Source organism: Perna viridis, chromosome 4 (assembly GCF_037379345.1).
Source record: "Perna viridis isolate PV_CMFRI_1.1 ecotype Kerala chromosome 4, ASM3737934v1, whole genome shotgun sequence".
Classification (NCBI taxonomy): Eukaryota; Metazoa; Mollusca; class Bivalvia; order Mytilida; family Mytilidae; genus Perna; species Perna viridis.
The window spans coordinates 16,848,924-16,867,709 of record NC_142448.1 but is presented as its reverse complement, the minus strand read 5'-3'; the positions used below and the strand labels follow the sequence as shown (position 1 = coordinate 16,867,709).

Sequence of the window (18,786 nt, the reverse complement as noted above, 5' to 3'; positions counted from 1 at the left end):
AGTTATTGTTCATTCCATGAAAGTGTTACTATTTTACTTTAATTTGCCATTTCATATTTGCTATGCACTTGGAGACCTGTGGGCTTAAAGCTTTTTTTCTTGGAAAGATATAAACAACATTCACAACCAATAGTTTTCCACATTAGTACAAGTACAAAAACACATTAAATTCCCTCAAAACACATTGTGAGTAATATTCACAAGCTGAGAAAATTCCATATGATGTGAAACATAGCCGCTATTGGCTGCATGTAAATTTTCATGGGTGAGTGGCTACCTATTCATCAACTCTTACAATAGCGCCTGGTCAGTTTAAATGTTCCAATAGCTTTGTCAATCCATTGAATTGTTAACCAGATTGGTAACAAAAGACTGTCATGGTTGTAGGAAAGTCACTGTAAAACATATTCGCTTAAAAAAAGAAAATAATACTTGAATCGAATAAAACCCTTTGATGTGTTTGTATCAATTTTATTTTGTTTAACGGAAGCGATACTTGTCTAATAAGTTTACGATCATAAATATCGGCAGAAGTAGTTTCAATTATCAAATCTGTTTACAATCTGCTCAGCTGTTTTAAACTCTTACTATACCTGTGCCAATTATATCGCAGATGAGTATAAAGATAACAGGCTGTCCATCACCCTAGGTTTATGACTGATTTCTTCAGGCAATCGAATGTGCGATTCAAAGATTTCATTTATCGGCACGGTTCAAATTTGGTTGTACGATACCTTTCATCAAATTGTGGATCAATTCTTGTACAGTACGGAATGAACTATTCTCTTCAAAACAAACCGTAAGTAGGTTATTATTTTATTTTTAATTTAATTTGCTTTACTAATACTAATACTATTGTTAGTCCAAGGAAATCATTTTATTTACTTTTCTTATCTGAAATAAACTGATTTATTTTAGATAAGGTTTGTTTAGTTTGAAATCGTTTCTGAATTGAAAATAAATCTCTGATAATTATGATGTTTTGATGACAACTGGTACACCCAGCTCTCTCTTCGCTAACGTCAAGCCAAAATATAAAGAAACACAATTGTTGGGACAATAAGGTTGACGTATTTTCAAAATATTTCTGCATATAGTTAGAACTGTCAGATTTGCGATGTAAATTTTTGGTCGTTCCCTCCGCGGGACTCGAACTCGTACCGCTGTGACATCTATGGCAACACCGCCTGCACGAAGTCCGGCGCCCTACACCACTCGGCCAGCTAGGCTAGTTTACGTTATCATCCCCTATATCAATTTCATCCGAGTCCCGCGGAGGGAACGACCAAACATTTGCATCGCAAATTTGACAGTTCTAACATCGTTTGGAATTTTTCAGACCTTTCTATACGTTTACATATCTTCCCTGTATCAATTTGACCCGATGGAGCAATAGCGAATAGAGTCGTCACATTCTGAGACGTTTATAAATGTATAAAAACATGACATTGCATGCAAAAAATATCCATAATCGATTTATTACATTTCTTTAGAGAATGGTATGATTTTCTTTCTCCATCTTGAATTTTAGACCACATGTTTTGGTGTACATTTATTGTATTCAAGACAAGTATTACAATTTTTATATATGCATTTGATTTTGGATGTCGTATAAAAGTGAACAAATTTAAGCAAATACCTTTAATGTATGTCTCAAATAATATTGACCATGATTATGATAATTTTGCTACGGAAATCAGTTTTATAGTGAAAAACAAATCCAAAGTCAGTAATTGCATAAATATATATTTTCCCTATAGAAAGGAATTCAACATTTTGTAAAGTAAGCATGCAATATATTTCCATTTTACAATGCAGAGTGCATTACATCTTCAAAATTATGACGTTTTCAACTACAAAACACATATTGGATAAGTTTATAGCATTTTCAATGAAATAAAAGTGTAAACCCATAACACAGGGTAGTATTGCACCTCGTATAATAAATACTGCAATAGCAAGTACAATGTAAAATCAAAGTCGCATGCTCGCGCAGCATAAAATTACAGTTGATGTACGTTCTTGAAACGTTTAACCCTATTTAAATAATAGATTAATAACTGAAACTTGTAGCAGCAATCACTGAGGTTTTTCTTCATTTACACATGTTTGGTTTCTCAGTTCTGGATTCAGTATCCTCTGTCGATAGTTATGGCTTTGATTACTTCTTATGTACAATTTATCTTTTGATCAGTAAAGTATTAGGGAAGTAATTGCGTCTAATGCAGTAGATGAGAGGTTACCTCTTGAAACACGTGCATATCACTATAAATATGGCTATATGATTGATATTTCCGTATTTTGATTACTTATTCAATTAATATCTTGATCTTAAATTTTCTGTTAAATTTAGTGGATATAACATAACGTTTAAACCAATGCCATCGCTAGTATATTTTTAAATTGAAATAGACCTGATCATAATAAGACTTAATTGCAGTATATAAAGATGTTTGTTTATAATTACCGACAAAGAATCCATTTCTAGACTCAAATATTATTTTTATGAAGAAATTCAGATGTTAAATGCTTTTTCAATCTGTCATCAATGATAACAACAACATACTAAATACTTTCGTTGCTCTACTTTGTTTCCAATAGTTTCCATACATAATACCAATATTTTTTTTCAGAGGCATGGATGATATTTGTGAGCTTGTAAGTACCAAGTGGTTAAGTGACGTCATTAAAGACCACAACAATAAAAGTATAGCCATACTAGACTGTTCCTGGCACATGCCACAAACAAACAGGAATGCAAGAAAAGAATTCGAAGAAAAACACATACCAGGAGCCTTATATTTCGACATCGACGAATGCGCTGATAGAAGCTCTTCTTACGCTCACATGTTACCGAACACAGAAGAATTTGAGCAATACGTTGGAAATCTAGGAATTGATGCCAATAAACACGTTATTGTTTACGACAACAGTCCAGACAATGGTTTTTTCTCTGCTCCACGTGTTTGGTGGATGTTTCGAGTGTTTGGGCACTCGGCTGTTTCTATTCTGAACGGTGGGTTACAGAAATGGTCTGCCGATGGTTTACCAACCACATCAGAAGCTACCAGTCCTGTCAAATCGATGTACAAAGGGAATTATCAAGCTAAACTAGTGATAAATTACGATGATATTGTGAAGAATTTGTCAGAGAAGACATTTCAGGTAGTCGATACTCTACACGAGGGGTTCTTTACAGGGAAAGACCCTTCTCCAATCGAAGGTACGTATTTAAAATCTTTATTAGTTGAAATAAGGTACTGATTGGTGATAACTGTGAGGATATAATTACAATTTCTTTGAAACAATCTCAAATAACGAATTCGTAATACTTTTCACATCACTCGTGTATAGATTGATTCTGAGGTAAGGGGATGAGTAAACATTTGAAAGATAATAGAACAACAACTCGATGAAAGGGAAGAATATTATGCTGGCACTATTCTAACACGTTTTAGTTGGAAAGTTTATTTTTACTTTATAGGTTTAGGATCTGGGCATATCTTAGGTGCCATGAATCTAGTGTATACGAAATTGATTGACAAAGAGAAGGGCATATTTGCCGATAGGAAAGTTCTAGCTAAAATAATCGCAGAGTCAGGAGTTGATCTATCCAAACCAATAATAGCCTCTTGTGGGACAGGTAAATGCTTTTTTTCTTTTACTCAGTTTCATTTTATATTATTCTGAAAAAGTTGTTGTCTGAAAAAAAAAAGATCTGGTCATTCATAGTATTACTATGAGTAACCTTAAAACAAAAGTCTATCCCTTTTCTTGATCAAAGTAATTGATCTTTGTTATCTCTTTCAGTTATTTTCTATCGTTCAAACTTAATTTGAAAGGGAAAAGTTTTACAAAGGCAAAATTATTGTTATAAAAACCTTCTCACAATTTCTTTTTAGTTTCTGATCTTGTATGACATTGAAATTTCATTATTTTTGTCGAATTAGGAGTGACAGCGTGTTGTCTGGCTCTTGCTGCACATATCTGTGATATAGAGGTACCAGTATACGATGGTTCCTGGATGGAATACTACCAGAGATCGACTGCTGAAATGAGAGTCTGCCCTAGTGAAAAAAGAAACACTCACAACTAAATGCACTGACCCACATTGTGTCAACAATTGCAATAAAATTTCACATCAGTGTTTGATATAAAAAAACAAAACATGCTAAATTATTGCTATTGTTTGTGCGAGTGCTTAAGTAGCACTCCAGCTAAGAATCATGCAAAATGTGATACATGGTTGGAAAGCCTACATATTTTTATTTTTGATATTTTGTTTAAAATGCTTTAGTAAACAAAAATTAACATTTGGTTTTTCATATAACCTGTGCTCATAGGAGATAAAAATGTATAGAATGCACTGTATAATTCAAAATTAAGGGAGATAACTCTGTGAATGACACTCAAATACAATAGAATCTATTGGATTTTCCATGTTGATTACCTCCTAAGAGCAGGCAGACTTGAATGAATAATTACACATTTCAAAGTATAGACCCATAAAACAACTTAATTACAAAAATAAAAATATGTAGCTTTTTCTTTTGGGGTGTATCACTTTTTTCAGATTTTGCATGATTCTTACAAAGACAGCTACTTAATTTAAATTTGATTTTTACTTACGTTTCATTTCTGAAATGACTACCAAGTAAGGATCATTGTGGTGGTTGCAAACTTCCCGGTTTTAACCCAGATATTTCCATTTTTTAAAGTACGTGATAGAAGCTGACGGTTTAAGTAATTCTTATAAATAATTAATTTTTAGGATTTAGATCTTTCTTCATATTTTATTCTAATGCTGATGATGAGAGGTTACTCATTGAAACATGTGTACAGCATATCGAAAACAATATATATAAATTTGGTATTTTTGTATTTATACACTTTCCTTCTGACTATACCATTTGACAACTGCCTAATGTTTATTATTTCGGTAATTTTATTATTACTCGTCATTTACTACCACGTTTTATCCATGGCATGTAATTGAATTAAGCAGCGTGTGAGCAACTGCCAAAATTATATCTGCTGATAAAATTTAATTATTGCTTCATGTCTTAAATAAAACTTCAAAGTACTCATGAACGCCTATCAGTTAGAAAATGCATTTAACAAAATAAGAACGGATCATAGCTGTATATCTTTAGTCATACAAAAAAACATTTCAGTATTCAAAGATAACCATATGGCTTGTTTAATGGTATTTAAATGCCAAATTAAAAAACGGAAAATAACAAAATCGCTATCCATCATTCGGGACTGGAAGGTGTAAAAAAATCGTTTTGGTGTGAGAAAACAAAAAAAGACATCTGCTAATGAACCCGTTTTTATTGAAATTATATTGAAAGGGCAACCGTTTATAATAGCGATGTTATTCAAAACACTGTTACACTTTAAAGTTTTAAAATTGATCTATATGGTAACCACGAGATACTCGTTTCAGCATCTCTAAAAATGCTAAAAATTAGAAACCTATACCAGCATTTAACTTTTAATGCATTCTTGATTTAACATTAATAGTTACACTTGTGTCTGCATTAATGGCAAGTAATCTTGAATTAAAAATAATCTGTGTGATTTGATCAATTTTTCGGATAGTTTTTTCTTGCTTTCAAATTTTGCTAGTAATTGACTTTGCATTGATATAATATAAATAGACTTACAATTTGACACTTTGAAGAACCATACTTAAGTTAAAAACATTGCTATCAAGTAATGCATATTTATAGTTTTTGAACCCTCTGTAAGATATTTTTAGAAAGAGTAATCAAAGGAGCCAAGATTCTAGCGGAAATTAAAAGAATGTAATTCAGAGACAATGACCAGACATAAACACAAACACAAAGAACATAAAGTAACTAAAATAATACATACAAATAACAAAAGTAAATGAGAAACTCGGACTCCACTAAAAACTGGGAGCGTGGACCAGGTACACCGGTAGGGTAAGCGTCCTCTGCTTTTCTAGAAACACCCACGGAGTTGCTCATAAAAAGTCAAATTCGGAGTAGACTAAAGAGGAAAGGAAAACTATGACACGTTGAACATGGTTTTCATGGTGCAAATGGATACACCGTAACACTCCACGAGTTCATGATGACGGCCATAAAACTCTTGTAGTGATGACTTCAATCTCGTAGCAACATAACATTGTTCTAAAAGCCCAATTGTAGAGAAGTCTAGCGCGATACAAAAAGTCTGCGTAGTTACGGCAACCTCTGGCATAATGTATGAGTTCTGATATGAAAAAAAACTTCATACGCAGGTGCTGAAGGGACCGATGTTGCCATAGATGAAAAAAGGTTGACAATTCTGAATGAAAAGTCATCACGTTTGTCGTAAAGTTTGGTCAATAGTTTTCCTTTTTAACCGATCTCTATGTGTAGGTCAAGATATGAGGTTGACTTTACAGTGTCTGTAGTATCCCTTATCTCAAGTTTTTTGGGGTAGGTGCGATGCATCAAATATCCCAAACTAGGATTGTTTAACGATAATTCGTCGTCTATATAGCGGAAACGTATGAATTTTATTTTGCAGTCTTTGTAATCACAAACTTCCAAATGCAATCAATATGGTACTTCTTTTCATATAATGGTTATTCCATTATCTAAGCACACATTATTTTACTTTGCTATTTGATACGTTACGTACATATACACGTACATTAAATATAACACATTACACTGTCCTTAAGTGATCAAGTTAGTTTGTTTGTGTAGTCTTACTTCTTTTAGCAAGGGTCTCCTAGAAGGCTTGTCTCCTTAGGAAGAAGTTCATAATGAGGCTTCAATTCAGCTCTTGGTCTCCGAAGTGGCAAGACTGGAAAATAGACTGAAAACCGCAGAGGAGAAGATCCAAAACTTAAAAGGTGAAGTCGGTAGGAATATAAATGACTACATCAAACTTATTGACACATTTAAGGAAATCTGATATCCATCATTGCAATGTTTTTCACTTACAAGAAAACTAAGACAAAAGGCCAGTTTTGCTGTACTGATGTAACAAATTGCAATTTGTCCGGATCACAAGTTTGCAGCCTCGTAAAAAAGTAAATTAATACATTTATGGTTGCATTGTCCTTTCATATCTTAAGAAATCTTACACTTTAAATTCATTTTTATTATTGAAAATATATATTATCAGCAAAACTCTAAAATACAAAATAATTTAATTTGACTCAATCTGTAGCAAGCTTTCTGCAATGTTTGAGGTTATACGAAATAAGTATAAGTTTGAGTTAACCTTTATAGATAAGAAAGGACAGTGCAACGTGAGTGAGCGACCCCCAATATAAATTAAACTTTTAATATACTCTAATAGGCTAAGATTAAAACCTACATTGACATTGACTGAAAAAATCAGGCGCATAATTGCGTCATATGACGTTTTTCGGCATTACTCACTGAGGTAAAGTGGACGACCGTAACGAAAGAAAAATATTCTTACCCAAATTTCCATCCTCCATCTTGGGATGACCGTGAAGTTTCAGAGGCAATAATTTTCAGCTGATAATTATTTTGTATAACCTGTTCAAAAATTAGAAACATTCCTTAAAAACATGTTTTGAAACTTTAAAGTAATCTGTTTTATCTAAATGTATTGAGTATGTGATGGACTCGCGAAAAAGATCGAGGATGATTAGTGTTTATACACCATCCTCAAAAATAAATCAGCAGATAAGTCCTGAATTTTCTCAGATTTCGTCAACGACCCATTCTGTGACATATAATATGATAATATGATCAATGCATTATTTCTACACAATAATGGGTTCATTGAGCCATGCCTTCCTATATTTAAAAAGCCCATCACCCCTCCCAAAGTGATCCATGAATATGGACTTTTTTGTTATTTTACAAGTGTGGACACAGACGCGTATTATCTTATTATATCGTATTATATTTCTTATGGAAGATAACACATATGGTCTGAGAATAGCATGAGGAAATGGCTCCTGAACCGTATCTCTTAACGTTTGTATTTGTATACATATGAACTACTCCCACAATACAAGTAGGACTTCCTTTCCTCCATAACAGGATGGCACCAAGTCAGAAAATAGATCACCATCCGTGCGAGACATGACAGGGTAGTCAAGAATGCTAAAAAACCCTTAAGCAGCAGAAAATAGTTTACCAGACAACCTCTATCATTGCTAGAGTAACCTATGAACCTTAAACGTTACGGTTCTACACTGCGCAGGATACATTTATAAAGAAAAGGCGACATTATATCATACATAGGAACCATGTCATTATTGATATAAATTGGGCACATTAAATACAATTTGCAGTGAAAAATAAACAGTTTGTCCTTATTTTTAGTTTGTCCTAAAGACAACTTAATGCAAGATCGTGGATATTTGCTTCATTACATATCACATAGGAATGTTACCCAAATTTTGGGGTGTGCATTATAATTATACTGTCTCAAACGCTCAATGAACCAGAAAACGAGTCTTAATTTTCCGAAATCCTTTCATGTCTTTTACATATGTAAAGTTTATTTTGAACTTCTATAAACTAAACTAAACTATCGTCAGACATATAGGGATCTGGTGTTTTTTCACTATTGAAAAAATCATCTGTAACCGTACAAAGCTTGGACAGTATTTGTCAAGTTATTGATAGGAGTGTCTTTTCCTTAGTGTTAGTATAAAGAGCATTTTAAAAAGCCTATACGACTTCCAGTGAGATGAGATTAATCATTCATAACTAAATTTTGTCATGAAAAACAGGATTGATATTTTTCTGCATGCTATTCGGGATAATTTTAAAGTTATATTAAGCTTTCTATTATAGTCTTATTGTTCTTTTTTGTATTGGCAACTTTATTGAAGTATTGCTCTAGACATATCCCCTTCACATCACCATGAATAACCAACATGTATTTTATCCGTTCTAATTCGGTTGTCACGCACACATGTAGTGTTCTGATGCAAACTTTCTGCTATCATATTATTCCAAACATGATATTTTACAGGGAGCATATGAAATAAAATGCTTCCAGAGACGCAGCTTAGTACGACTGCAGAAGTTGAATACAGAACAGTTAGGGTAAGTATTAAGTATTAAAAGAGGTCAGAACACCAGAAAAAACTCCTGTTTTTCGTCCCTAATTCTAACTGGTTTAAGTCATAGCCACAGAAATTAATCCAAGTCTTGTCTTTGATGGCATGGCACCTTGTGGTAAAAATTTTAAAAAGATCTAATTACTTGTGAAGTTTTTTTTTTTCTGGACATAGGGAAAATGCTTGTTTTTGGTCCCTTCTTCCTAAATAGTTCAACTCCTAACTTCCAAAATAAATCCCAGACTTATATATATATATATATATATATATATATATATATATATATATATATATATATATATATATATATATATATATATATAAAACCGAAGCCAGTAAACACTTTATGATATTGTATATGCATAAATTACATACCTGATTTAACAAATGTAGACTTGAAAGACCCATTGTGCATGTACAGATTATTCTACATCCACAAAACTAAAACAGACATTCATGTTGTGCATTGTCTTGTTGATTCATCTTCTGCGGACCATGTTTGTTGTTCATGGACACTTTCATTAAATACATATGTACTTGGATAGGGGTCATTTAAGAAATAAATCACGGAACCTCCATTTTACCATTGTTTTACAACGGGCTGGCCATTGATGTTTTATAACCAATGATGAAAGTGAGGTTCCGTGATTAATTTCGATTCTAATAGGACTACTTTCTTCATAGTTTTGAATAAATGCAGCCTATGTGTTGCAGGAAATGTTGGTCATGTGTTAATCATTTTTGTCTATAGAGCTCTGAAGCATGTCATATTAGAATACTAAATAGTAACTTTTTATACACAACTACATGTACATATATATTAAGTCACAAAATAGATAGTTTTCTATAAATTTCAAATTAAAAAAAATATAATACAGGTATAGTATTGTTATAGATTTTATGTGGTAAACTTTTTGAAAAAGAGTAATATTTACTTGTTCAATGTATATGTATGGTGATGGCTAAAGTCATATTTTATAAACATGTATAAAATTTACTTTATTGGAACAAATCCTCGACAAAAAAAAAAAAATAAATACAAAACTGTATGAACAGCTGTCAGTTTTTTGCATTCTGGCATGCGCACATATGACATAAACCTTTGGAGCTCCCCAGGAATGTACTTAGATATACTTATACATGTACATAACCTGCATAATTTACTGTTCCCCTAACGATAACTGTTTTAAATCATTGACTTCAAGTTAAAGTAATGGGCAGCTTGTGGGACTAACCCAACTGAACAGATTCCTCACTGCCATGTATTGTGCAGCAAAACGCCAAATTGACCTGCAGTTCGTATACAGGGGTGGATCGAGACACTTTGAAAAGTACGGGTGCCAGCTGGATTTCATCAGGAAAAAAAAAACAACTTGGGGGTGAAGGTGCTAGGACATTTTACCATTTTTTTTGGTCAATTTGCAGGTCACACATAAAAATAAATTTTTCAGTAAAAGGAAAACCTGAAACCCCACTGATATAAATTATATATATGTACATGTATTGTACATCAGTTTCTAGTTTAAGATATGTAGTAGGGGGAAGGCCCTATAAGACGTTGAACTCCAAGTCTTTCCACCAGGATAGAACTCAAACTTGTTTTGTCTTAGTTGTATAGACCATCCTGTGAAAGCATCTTAATATTTGCAAAAAATTAAGTTTTGTCAACAATTGACTGGCACCAATAAGTTGACTTACAATGTACGTGTCGAGTTCATGCAACTAATATTATGACCGAATTTAACGGGTATGACTGTGCCCAGGGACTGTGTAAAAATTCCGATGCTTTACACCGTCAGACGGTTTAGAAATGCCTCAGTCAGTCATGTATAACAAATTCAACATTTGAGTGCAAACCGGTATAATATAATTGAGTATATATGTTGGCACTAAAACGGCAATTATCCCAAGTAAAGGAACAGTCAGCCGATGGTCAACGTCATTCATATCGTGTAATTGATAAGTTAAAACTGGGTAATGAAAGATTTTTGTGGATTTTTGTGGTTTATATCAATGAAGACAGTCAAATTTTCTGCTCGAAGGAACGATGTCCTACCTTTTTAATGCACGAAATTGTAGGCTGTAACGGGTATACGGAAAGTGCTATCTTTTCAACTTTATTATAATGTTATTTATTTACCGGGAATTATTGTTTTCGTCTTATTTAAATCACCTTAGACTTGTTGAAAAAAAAATAACCAAAAAGACTTCCCTTTACTTGTACTCAACCTGTTAATTACATCCTCAAAACACACCGAGGAAGATGTTGTAAATGTGTTTTTTTTTGAAAGCTTGTTTTTTTTTCATTGTGTTGAACATGTTTCCAACAGACATTCGGTATACCTATTAGAAAAAAAGCGATACGGTCCTTCACTCTACTGAAACAGACATTGATTAATATAAGATAGGCACTTGGCCAGGTTTTTAAACTTAAGTTTCCACTAAATTGGTGGCGTTTACCACGAGTCATGTCCACAACCAAAACACCTTTATAATGTGGCCATCTCCACCATGAGAACAACGTTAAAGTGTGGTCATCTCCTCCATGAGAACAGATTCATATTGTCGTACATTCCCTCTTTTGTTTTTACCCAGATATGTCATATATTTCAACTCAGCTGGTATTTCTAGAAAAGCAGAGGATACTTCCCATACATGTGCCACTGGTCTATACTCCAAACTTTGGGTGGAGTTCTGATTTGTCATTTATTATATTGCAGTCTAATCGAGGTCGCTTTACTTTTCATTCAAATGACAAATACACTGTGTTGGTTAAACTTCATATCTTATTTATCCAATTCGTCTCCTAAAGCATTTTAAAGGTTACAAATAGTTTCTGTAGTTTCTCATTCAATATTAATTTAGCACGTGTCCTTTGATTATCCTTTCGTGTGAATCTGAATGGTAAAAAAGAAGGCATTTTCCTTTATACAAACCATTTGCCCTTATTGTTTTAATTAGAAATGCTAATACGTATTTGATAGAATATATACAAGAGACCATACTATAAACATGTGAATAATATACTATAATATACTATCTTTTGGACTTTGATTTCAGTCCAGCTTAGCAACAAAGACCGGGATATTGCCTTCGTTGCCAACCTCGGGCCAAATATGGTTAACTCTGCATCCGGAGCCACTGTTGTTTTCGACCACGCTATTACCAACACTGGAAACCATTATGATCCAAATCACGGAGTTTTTACTGTTCCAGTGAACGGAACTTACCATTTTTATTTTGTTGGGGCATCCCCTGAGAATAAAGACCCAGGTCACTCTCTCCATTTATATTTAGTTAAAAACGCATAAAAAATCGGATGGGATATGGTTGGCTTGATAGAACAACAGATCATTGGGTTCAGACGATCGTGTCCGCTGTACTACATTTGACTCGTGGAGACAGGCTTTGGGTAGAAATAAGTGATGTTCATGGTGAACATACATTAGCCGGGAGTCACTCGATTGGTACTCATACGTATTGGTCAGGATTCCTTATTCATGCCGACTAATTTTTCAATGAATTAAATAAAATATATGCACATTCTTTAATGCTGTTTTTCAAACTAGTTCCGATAAAATATAGATTGATATAACCTTTTGAACTGAGTTTTAAAAGTAACATGAGGCAGGAGTAACCTGCAGCTGTAAGAGGACAAAGTTGATTATACTGATATTTCAAAAAATGATAATATCTTTTATAGTTTTTTTATCAACCAGGATTTCTTTTAGAAGCTATTGTTAAAGATACGAAACTAAAAGATCCTTGCTTTGTATTACTTTTGTTATTGCAAGTTCACTTCCTGTCAGACCAAAATCAGACTCTCGGCACTTCTAACGTCAAAGGTTAAATTAAATTAAATTAATTAAATACCATTATAAGGACTTTGTCCTCTATCAACGAGTGCGCATATTCTATCACAAAACGATGTAGTTTGTACGCTTTTATAATTGTTATTTTCCAATAGCTAATTGATTTAGTTTTCTTTCATGATACGAGTACCAACTCACAAATGGAAACGTGCTCGACAGGTTGCAAGAAGTAATGGATTCAATACCCGATCAAGTTCCACCAAAGTCACTTGAATAAGTAATGACTGCATCTCCCTCAAAAACGGGGCCTATAAAAGAAAGGGGTACATAAACAAAAATGTTCTCTGTATGTACATATTAGGCTTTTTGGAAGCGGGAAAGAGCGAAAGCACTGACAATATTTTGGGGTTAGATTAGACTAGTATCAAAACATAATCATCGAAGGACTTCATCCAAATCCAAATATTCTGCTTCAACAGAAACATCACTTTTAGTTAATTTTGGTTGGAGTAACAGTACAAAATGATCAAAACAAATTTTATGTTTCTTAGAAATGATGAACGATTCTGTGTTTTTGGCCGAAGAAATATTGATTATAATTAAGAATTTCTAGAATATTCTTATCCTTTCCAAAGCCGCCTGAACATGATACAGTAAATTTAAAATACTATTTTTCGTGGGGTAGGCCAAACCACGAAATTTAATTCCCAACGAAAAGGAGATTTCCATCGATGTGTATACAGAAAACCTCAAAACCACGAATTCAAAAATCCACGAACTGACTGTGTTTCTTCCCTTATTCACGAAAATTGGTATCCACAAATTAAAGTATTTTTTAACTAAAGCGAGTAAAACAGGTTCATTGTTTGACTCCATACAAAACTGAAAAACTGATGAGTTTAAATTTTTTATGAGAATGTGAAACTACCGAGCTCGTATTTCGATTAAAATTTGGTGGATCTTTATTAGAGACAACTTAAATGTGTTTCTATCAACGATTATGCAAATTATCATTAAATCAACTATACTTAGTAAGACTGAATGAATGAACATTGTACTTATTTTAAACAATGACAATGACACCCAAGTGTCAAAAGACTTTACTGGACCTCGTTTCCATAAATACGAACCTATAAAAATGGATTAAAGAATATAAACTGTCTGAATGTCGGTGTCTTTATGACATAAACATGATATTGTAATAAAACCACATTACATATCAAAGATATTTTAATAAAGTCTTCCTTGTTTCTTCGTCTTCTTACGTAATTTGTCTTTGATAAAGTCTTTAATTTGTAGTAAAACGTAGAAACCTAAGGTAACCAGAAATAACAATAAAAAGTATTGCCTGTGTATTGGTGCATTTAAAAGTCAATTACATGTCAAAGATGCAAACATTTTTCATTATTGTGAAATGAAGTCAAATCAGTTTTAGAGCAAAGTATTTCAGATCACCATATGAACTAAATTGCAATGAGTTATATTTTCTAAGGTATCAACAATTCTGAAGATAATAAGAAATTGCCTCTAGCTCCCAAAACTGTTTTAAATAGTGGACTTTAAACTATTCTTATATGACTATAACATGCCAATATTTTTTAATATGCAACCATTCTATATAACACTAATATATTCCAGTTATTAAAGAGTCAATCAGCATTGCTCTGTGGCAGAGTGAAATTGTGATAGTTTATTGTGTTTTATATATTCATAACTGCTTTATATCTTTATTAATTATTTAACTGTTGTCTCTAATAAAAATCATTAAAACAATCAATGTTTACTTAGTCTCTGTCTCTAGTATTTTCTATATATCATTATATAAGGATTAGTCTATATCTATAGGTAAGTTTATGGGTCATTGGTTTTGAGCGGGAATATTTCTTTTGTTCTGGACACTCTATTGAAATCTATTGAAGAAGGAAGCCATAATTTATTTTCTTTGAACTTCAACATAATTTGACTAAATCTAAAGTCTGTGGAAGATTTGATAATGCAATGAAAGTCAGTTTCTTTCTTTACAATAACAATTACCTTAATAGTTATTTTAATCATCTGTTTTGTGGAAATAATATTGTTTATTAATTTACAATATTTGATTGATTGATTGGTGTGTAAAATATGTGTGATCCTGTGAATGAATGCTAAAACCTTATAAACAGATATAGATAAAGTATGAATAACAAATAATCGATGACAGTAATATTGAGGTAATGATAATATTATATTTTTGTAAATAAAATAATAAAATGGTTAAAATCCAAACTTGTGTACTTAAACGTATATGTAAAATTGAGGTGTTACTAATTGACAACAGTATAACTATTTATAAACTTAAAAATACGTAAAAGATACATTATTTATTAAATATTCTAAATCAAGGGAAATAACTACGTTTTCATATTTTAGCACATTAGTTATTATTTTAATATTATTCCTTCAGGTGGAATGAACAGCTTATGTAATAATTGTACTGTTCCTGGAAAACGAGAGCTCTTGCACCTCATGCGAGGTATGTTTATGTGTATTGTTCACATTTTGTATCAAATGTAATGTCATTGTATTTTCTTTGTATTGTCGTGTCTAAATAAGCTATATGTCCTGCTTAATTATTTCGACTTATTTTATGTTTCATATTTTTCGAGTAAATCGTACAGCAAATTCCGCCGTTTTGCTGTTATATATAAATATATATGTGCAGATTATTATAAAGATGTATTCTCGAAGATGTGCATATTAAAATATAGTATTGATGTGCTTATATTGATCAGAATGCATTAAACTCATTTTGATAACTAGATATAGTAAAGATATAGAGTTTCGTAATTTTAATGGTGACGATAGGAAATAATATGTCTTTCCTATGCATAATATGTATGTAACGCAATTTTAATCGTGTAGCTTGTTACTTAATTATTGTAATTGTTATTTCAGGGTCTTTTTCGTTTGTAAAACATATCCACATATGATGAAATAAAGAACCCTGACATTCAGATTACTTGTTTATTTTATTGGGTATTTTGGACCAATTTTACAGCTCCTCCAAAGATCCGTCTTTCAAAGTTATTTTCAAAATGATCAAGTTATATATAAAGCGTTAAATGGAGAACATTCACTTGATACTAACATTTACGCTAAAAGGGATGATTTTTCATTCGCTGCTGTTAACTATCCGTCTTTAGATGGTGGCGTCACCTTGTCACCATCATATGGTGTTTATAAACAACACAACTGGTACAATTAGTTCGTTTTTGTAACAATATTTCGAATTTTAAGGTAGTAGACCTAGGGTAAGGGACACAACTCTTACAAATCATCGGAACGTTTGTATTCACCATTTTATACCAACATCATGTAAGCATCAAAGTAACCTGGACTGATATCATTCTGTTTCAAATCGAAGCTTGAAAGACTTTGATGAAATTACATATGATACAAACATATCACTGATTTGAAGTGTTAAGTCCCTTACTCCAGGTCTACCTTCTTAACCAAAGAAATCTTTAGATAACCAAAAAATTACTACATCAAGGTTTCCGATATCACAAGCTCGTAAAAACATTCACAATTTTTTTCAACCGATACAAGGAAGTCATTCCTAAATACAGATGTACTTGTAAACAATCAATACTTGCTATATCCTACAGGATATCTATATTTGATGTTTATATTTTTCACAAAGTACGGGTAGCTCAATAATTACCCAATAAATTAACTATACCATTAAACAGTCTAATTCGTAAGGGATATTGTAATGATATTGTTGTCAAATCGTTGAAGATAGCATCATTAATTCGATCATTGGGTTTTTACATAGAAACTAACACACTTTATTTGCAAGCAGTTTTAGACATAACAAGGGTTGTATCTTTATTGTATAATGTACCGTGGTCCTCAACTTCTATAAAAACGAAATGGGATTGATAATACATATGGTGAAATCGTAATTGTTTGTATATTTAAACTGGTCTGGAGTTGGAGTGTCAGTTAACTGATAGTAGTCTGGTGATTGTGCATTTGTGTAACGTATAATCAGTTTCTTTATTTCTGTTTTAACAAGGGACCTAGACCTTTTTGAACTGATTTTAGGTGTATTCAGTTGTGTAATATATTTTTTTCCACAGTAGCAGCCTTAAAAAAGAGATGGTTGTGATCATACAAACGTACATTTTTGCATCTGTCCAAAGTCAGGACTTTCCTGCTTTGTATGTATAATTTCGTTTTCACTTTCAGTCTACTTATATGTTGCTTGAGTATATTAGGGCGACTGTTTCGGTGTACCCATGTATTATGCCAGATGCAGTCTGTCCTGTAGTATGAGGGTTTAATCGTCATTTATTAAAGACAAATGAGAGGTCTTGAGACATTTGTCATTCTGGTGGGAAAGTTGTCTCTTTGACATAATCCATTATCGATATAATCCAGTACAATAGTCAAACTTATGAGTAATGAATTAAAATTCCAGAGGGCAAAAACTGTCCCCTGTACTTGCAACTGTAGAACTGTTAGTTTATTTTAATGAGATTGATTTTATACCTAAAATTGATCATAAGACAGCCAACCTTACTTTCTGATATAGTACATTAGGTTATCACCTCCATTAAGATAAATGACGCAGAGTTTTTGAACTACTTTTGGAAATCGACGAAACCGGCTAACTCACAATTAAGCTCATAATCAAGCATTTCTGAAACATTCTTACACTTCTGTGCTCTTGACTTGTATTTGAATTTGTTCGGCGGTCGGAGGAAGTCTGGAATGACTTACATCTTGCACTGTAACATGTTGTCATGCAATCACACGCGCAGTTAGCCCTTAGTTTTGTCGTTTATGTTAAAAGGAAATATCTTAACTGAAAATCATTACAAAACTTTAATAGCTATATGTCACTCAAGAGTCGTGGACTGAAATCATTCAGTGATTACATTGTTGACAGGTTTGCTTTCATTAACTTCTGTATAGATTGATGCATTCACCCAGTAATAACGCAACAAACGGAAAGAGACATTCTATAATTGTCGAAGCTAATTTCACATTGGTGCATTTAGACAATCCTTTTTGTATTGGTGCATTACATCCTTATACCAGACTTCATAGTTACATTTCAGTACTGGATAAACCTTTTCCCTATCCTTGTTTCCGCTATAGATCTAATTGTAGATCAAGAATCAGTCCATATTGAATTCTGACACTGTAAAATTTAGAGCTGATCCATGGTGAAGAAAAACCCACTGAACTTATGATGCTATTTAGGTCTACATATACAATTCTTTTGAATTACAATTGTCCTTTCTGTAAGCAGGTTTGTATTTTTGAGGTCACTAAAATCAACTAATTTAAACCGAATCGAGAACGGTAACTCTTGCAAAGTGCCAATTAATACACAATCAATATAGTTTTTACCTCCCGATAAAATAAACCCGACTAAAGTGCTGGAATGTTTTTTTTTATCTTTTATCGACAACATATTCGTCCAGTGTGGTGAACGCGTCGTTCAACAAACGGTCGGCATTCCAATGGGAACAAATTGTTCCGTTCTACTTGTTAACATGTTCCTTTACTCTTGTGAGGCTGACTTTATAGCTGATCTGATACAAAAGAAGGAACATTGATACTTAAATCTCAGTTTCCGCTATATCGATGATATATTATCGTTAAACAATCCTATTTTTGGGGATTTTAGAGATCGCATCTACCTTAAGAAACTTGAGATGAAGGATACTACATACACTGTGGAGTCAGCTTGACCTACACTTAGAGATCCATAGTAAAGGAAAACTACTGACCAAACTTTACGACAAACGCGTTGACCTTTTGTTTCGTTTTATTATATTTGCTTCCGTCTGTGGCAACATCCCTCCAGCACCTGCGTAGTGACTTTTCATATCACAACTCTTA

At 32.8% G+C, this 18,786-nt stretch overlaps 1 protein-coding gene and 1 pseudogene across 2 annotated transcripts; both read left to right on the top strand.

The window, feature by feature from the left end:
• The first annotated feature begins 587 nt into the window (after positions 1–587).
• Positions 588–5,054, top strand: LOC148619094 (3-mercaptopyruvate sulfurtransferase-like). Of its 2 annotated transcripts, none has more exons than XM_088578632.1 (4): positions 588–803; positions 2,634–3,223; positions 3,485–3,643; positions 3,951–5,054. In XM_088578632.1, exons 2-4 carry the CDS (start codon positions 2,638–2,640, stop codon positions 4,094–4,096), a joined length of 891 nt encoding a protein of 296 aa, XP_088434758.1. In that variant the 5' UTR covers positions 588–803; positions 2,634–2,637; the 3' UTR covers positions 4,097–5,054. The 2 variants fall into 2 exon arrangements, with proteins under 2 accessions (XP_088434758.1, XP_088434757.1); XM_088578631.1 differs by having other exon boundaries at positions 590–799.
• Positions 4,644–15,139, top strand: LOC148619093 (complement C1q tumor necrosis factor-related protein 3-like; annotated as a pseudogene).
• The last annotated feature ends 3,647 nt before the right edge of the window (positions 15,140–18,786 follow it).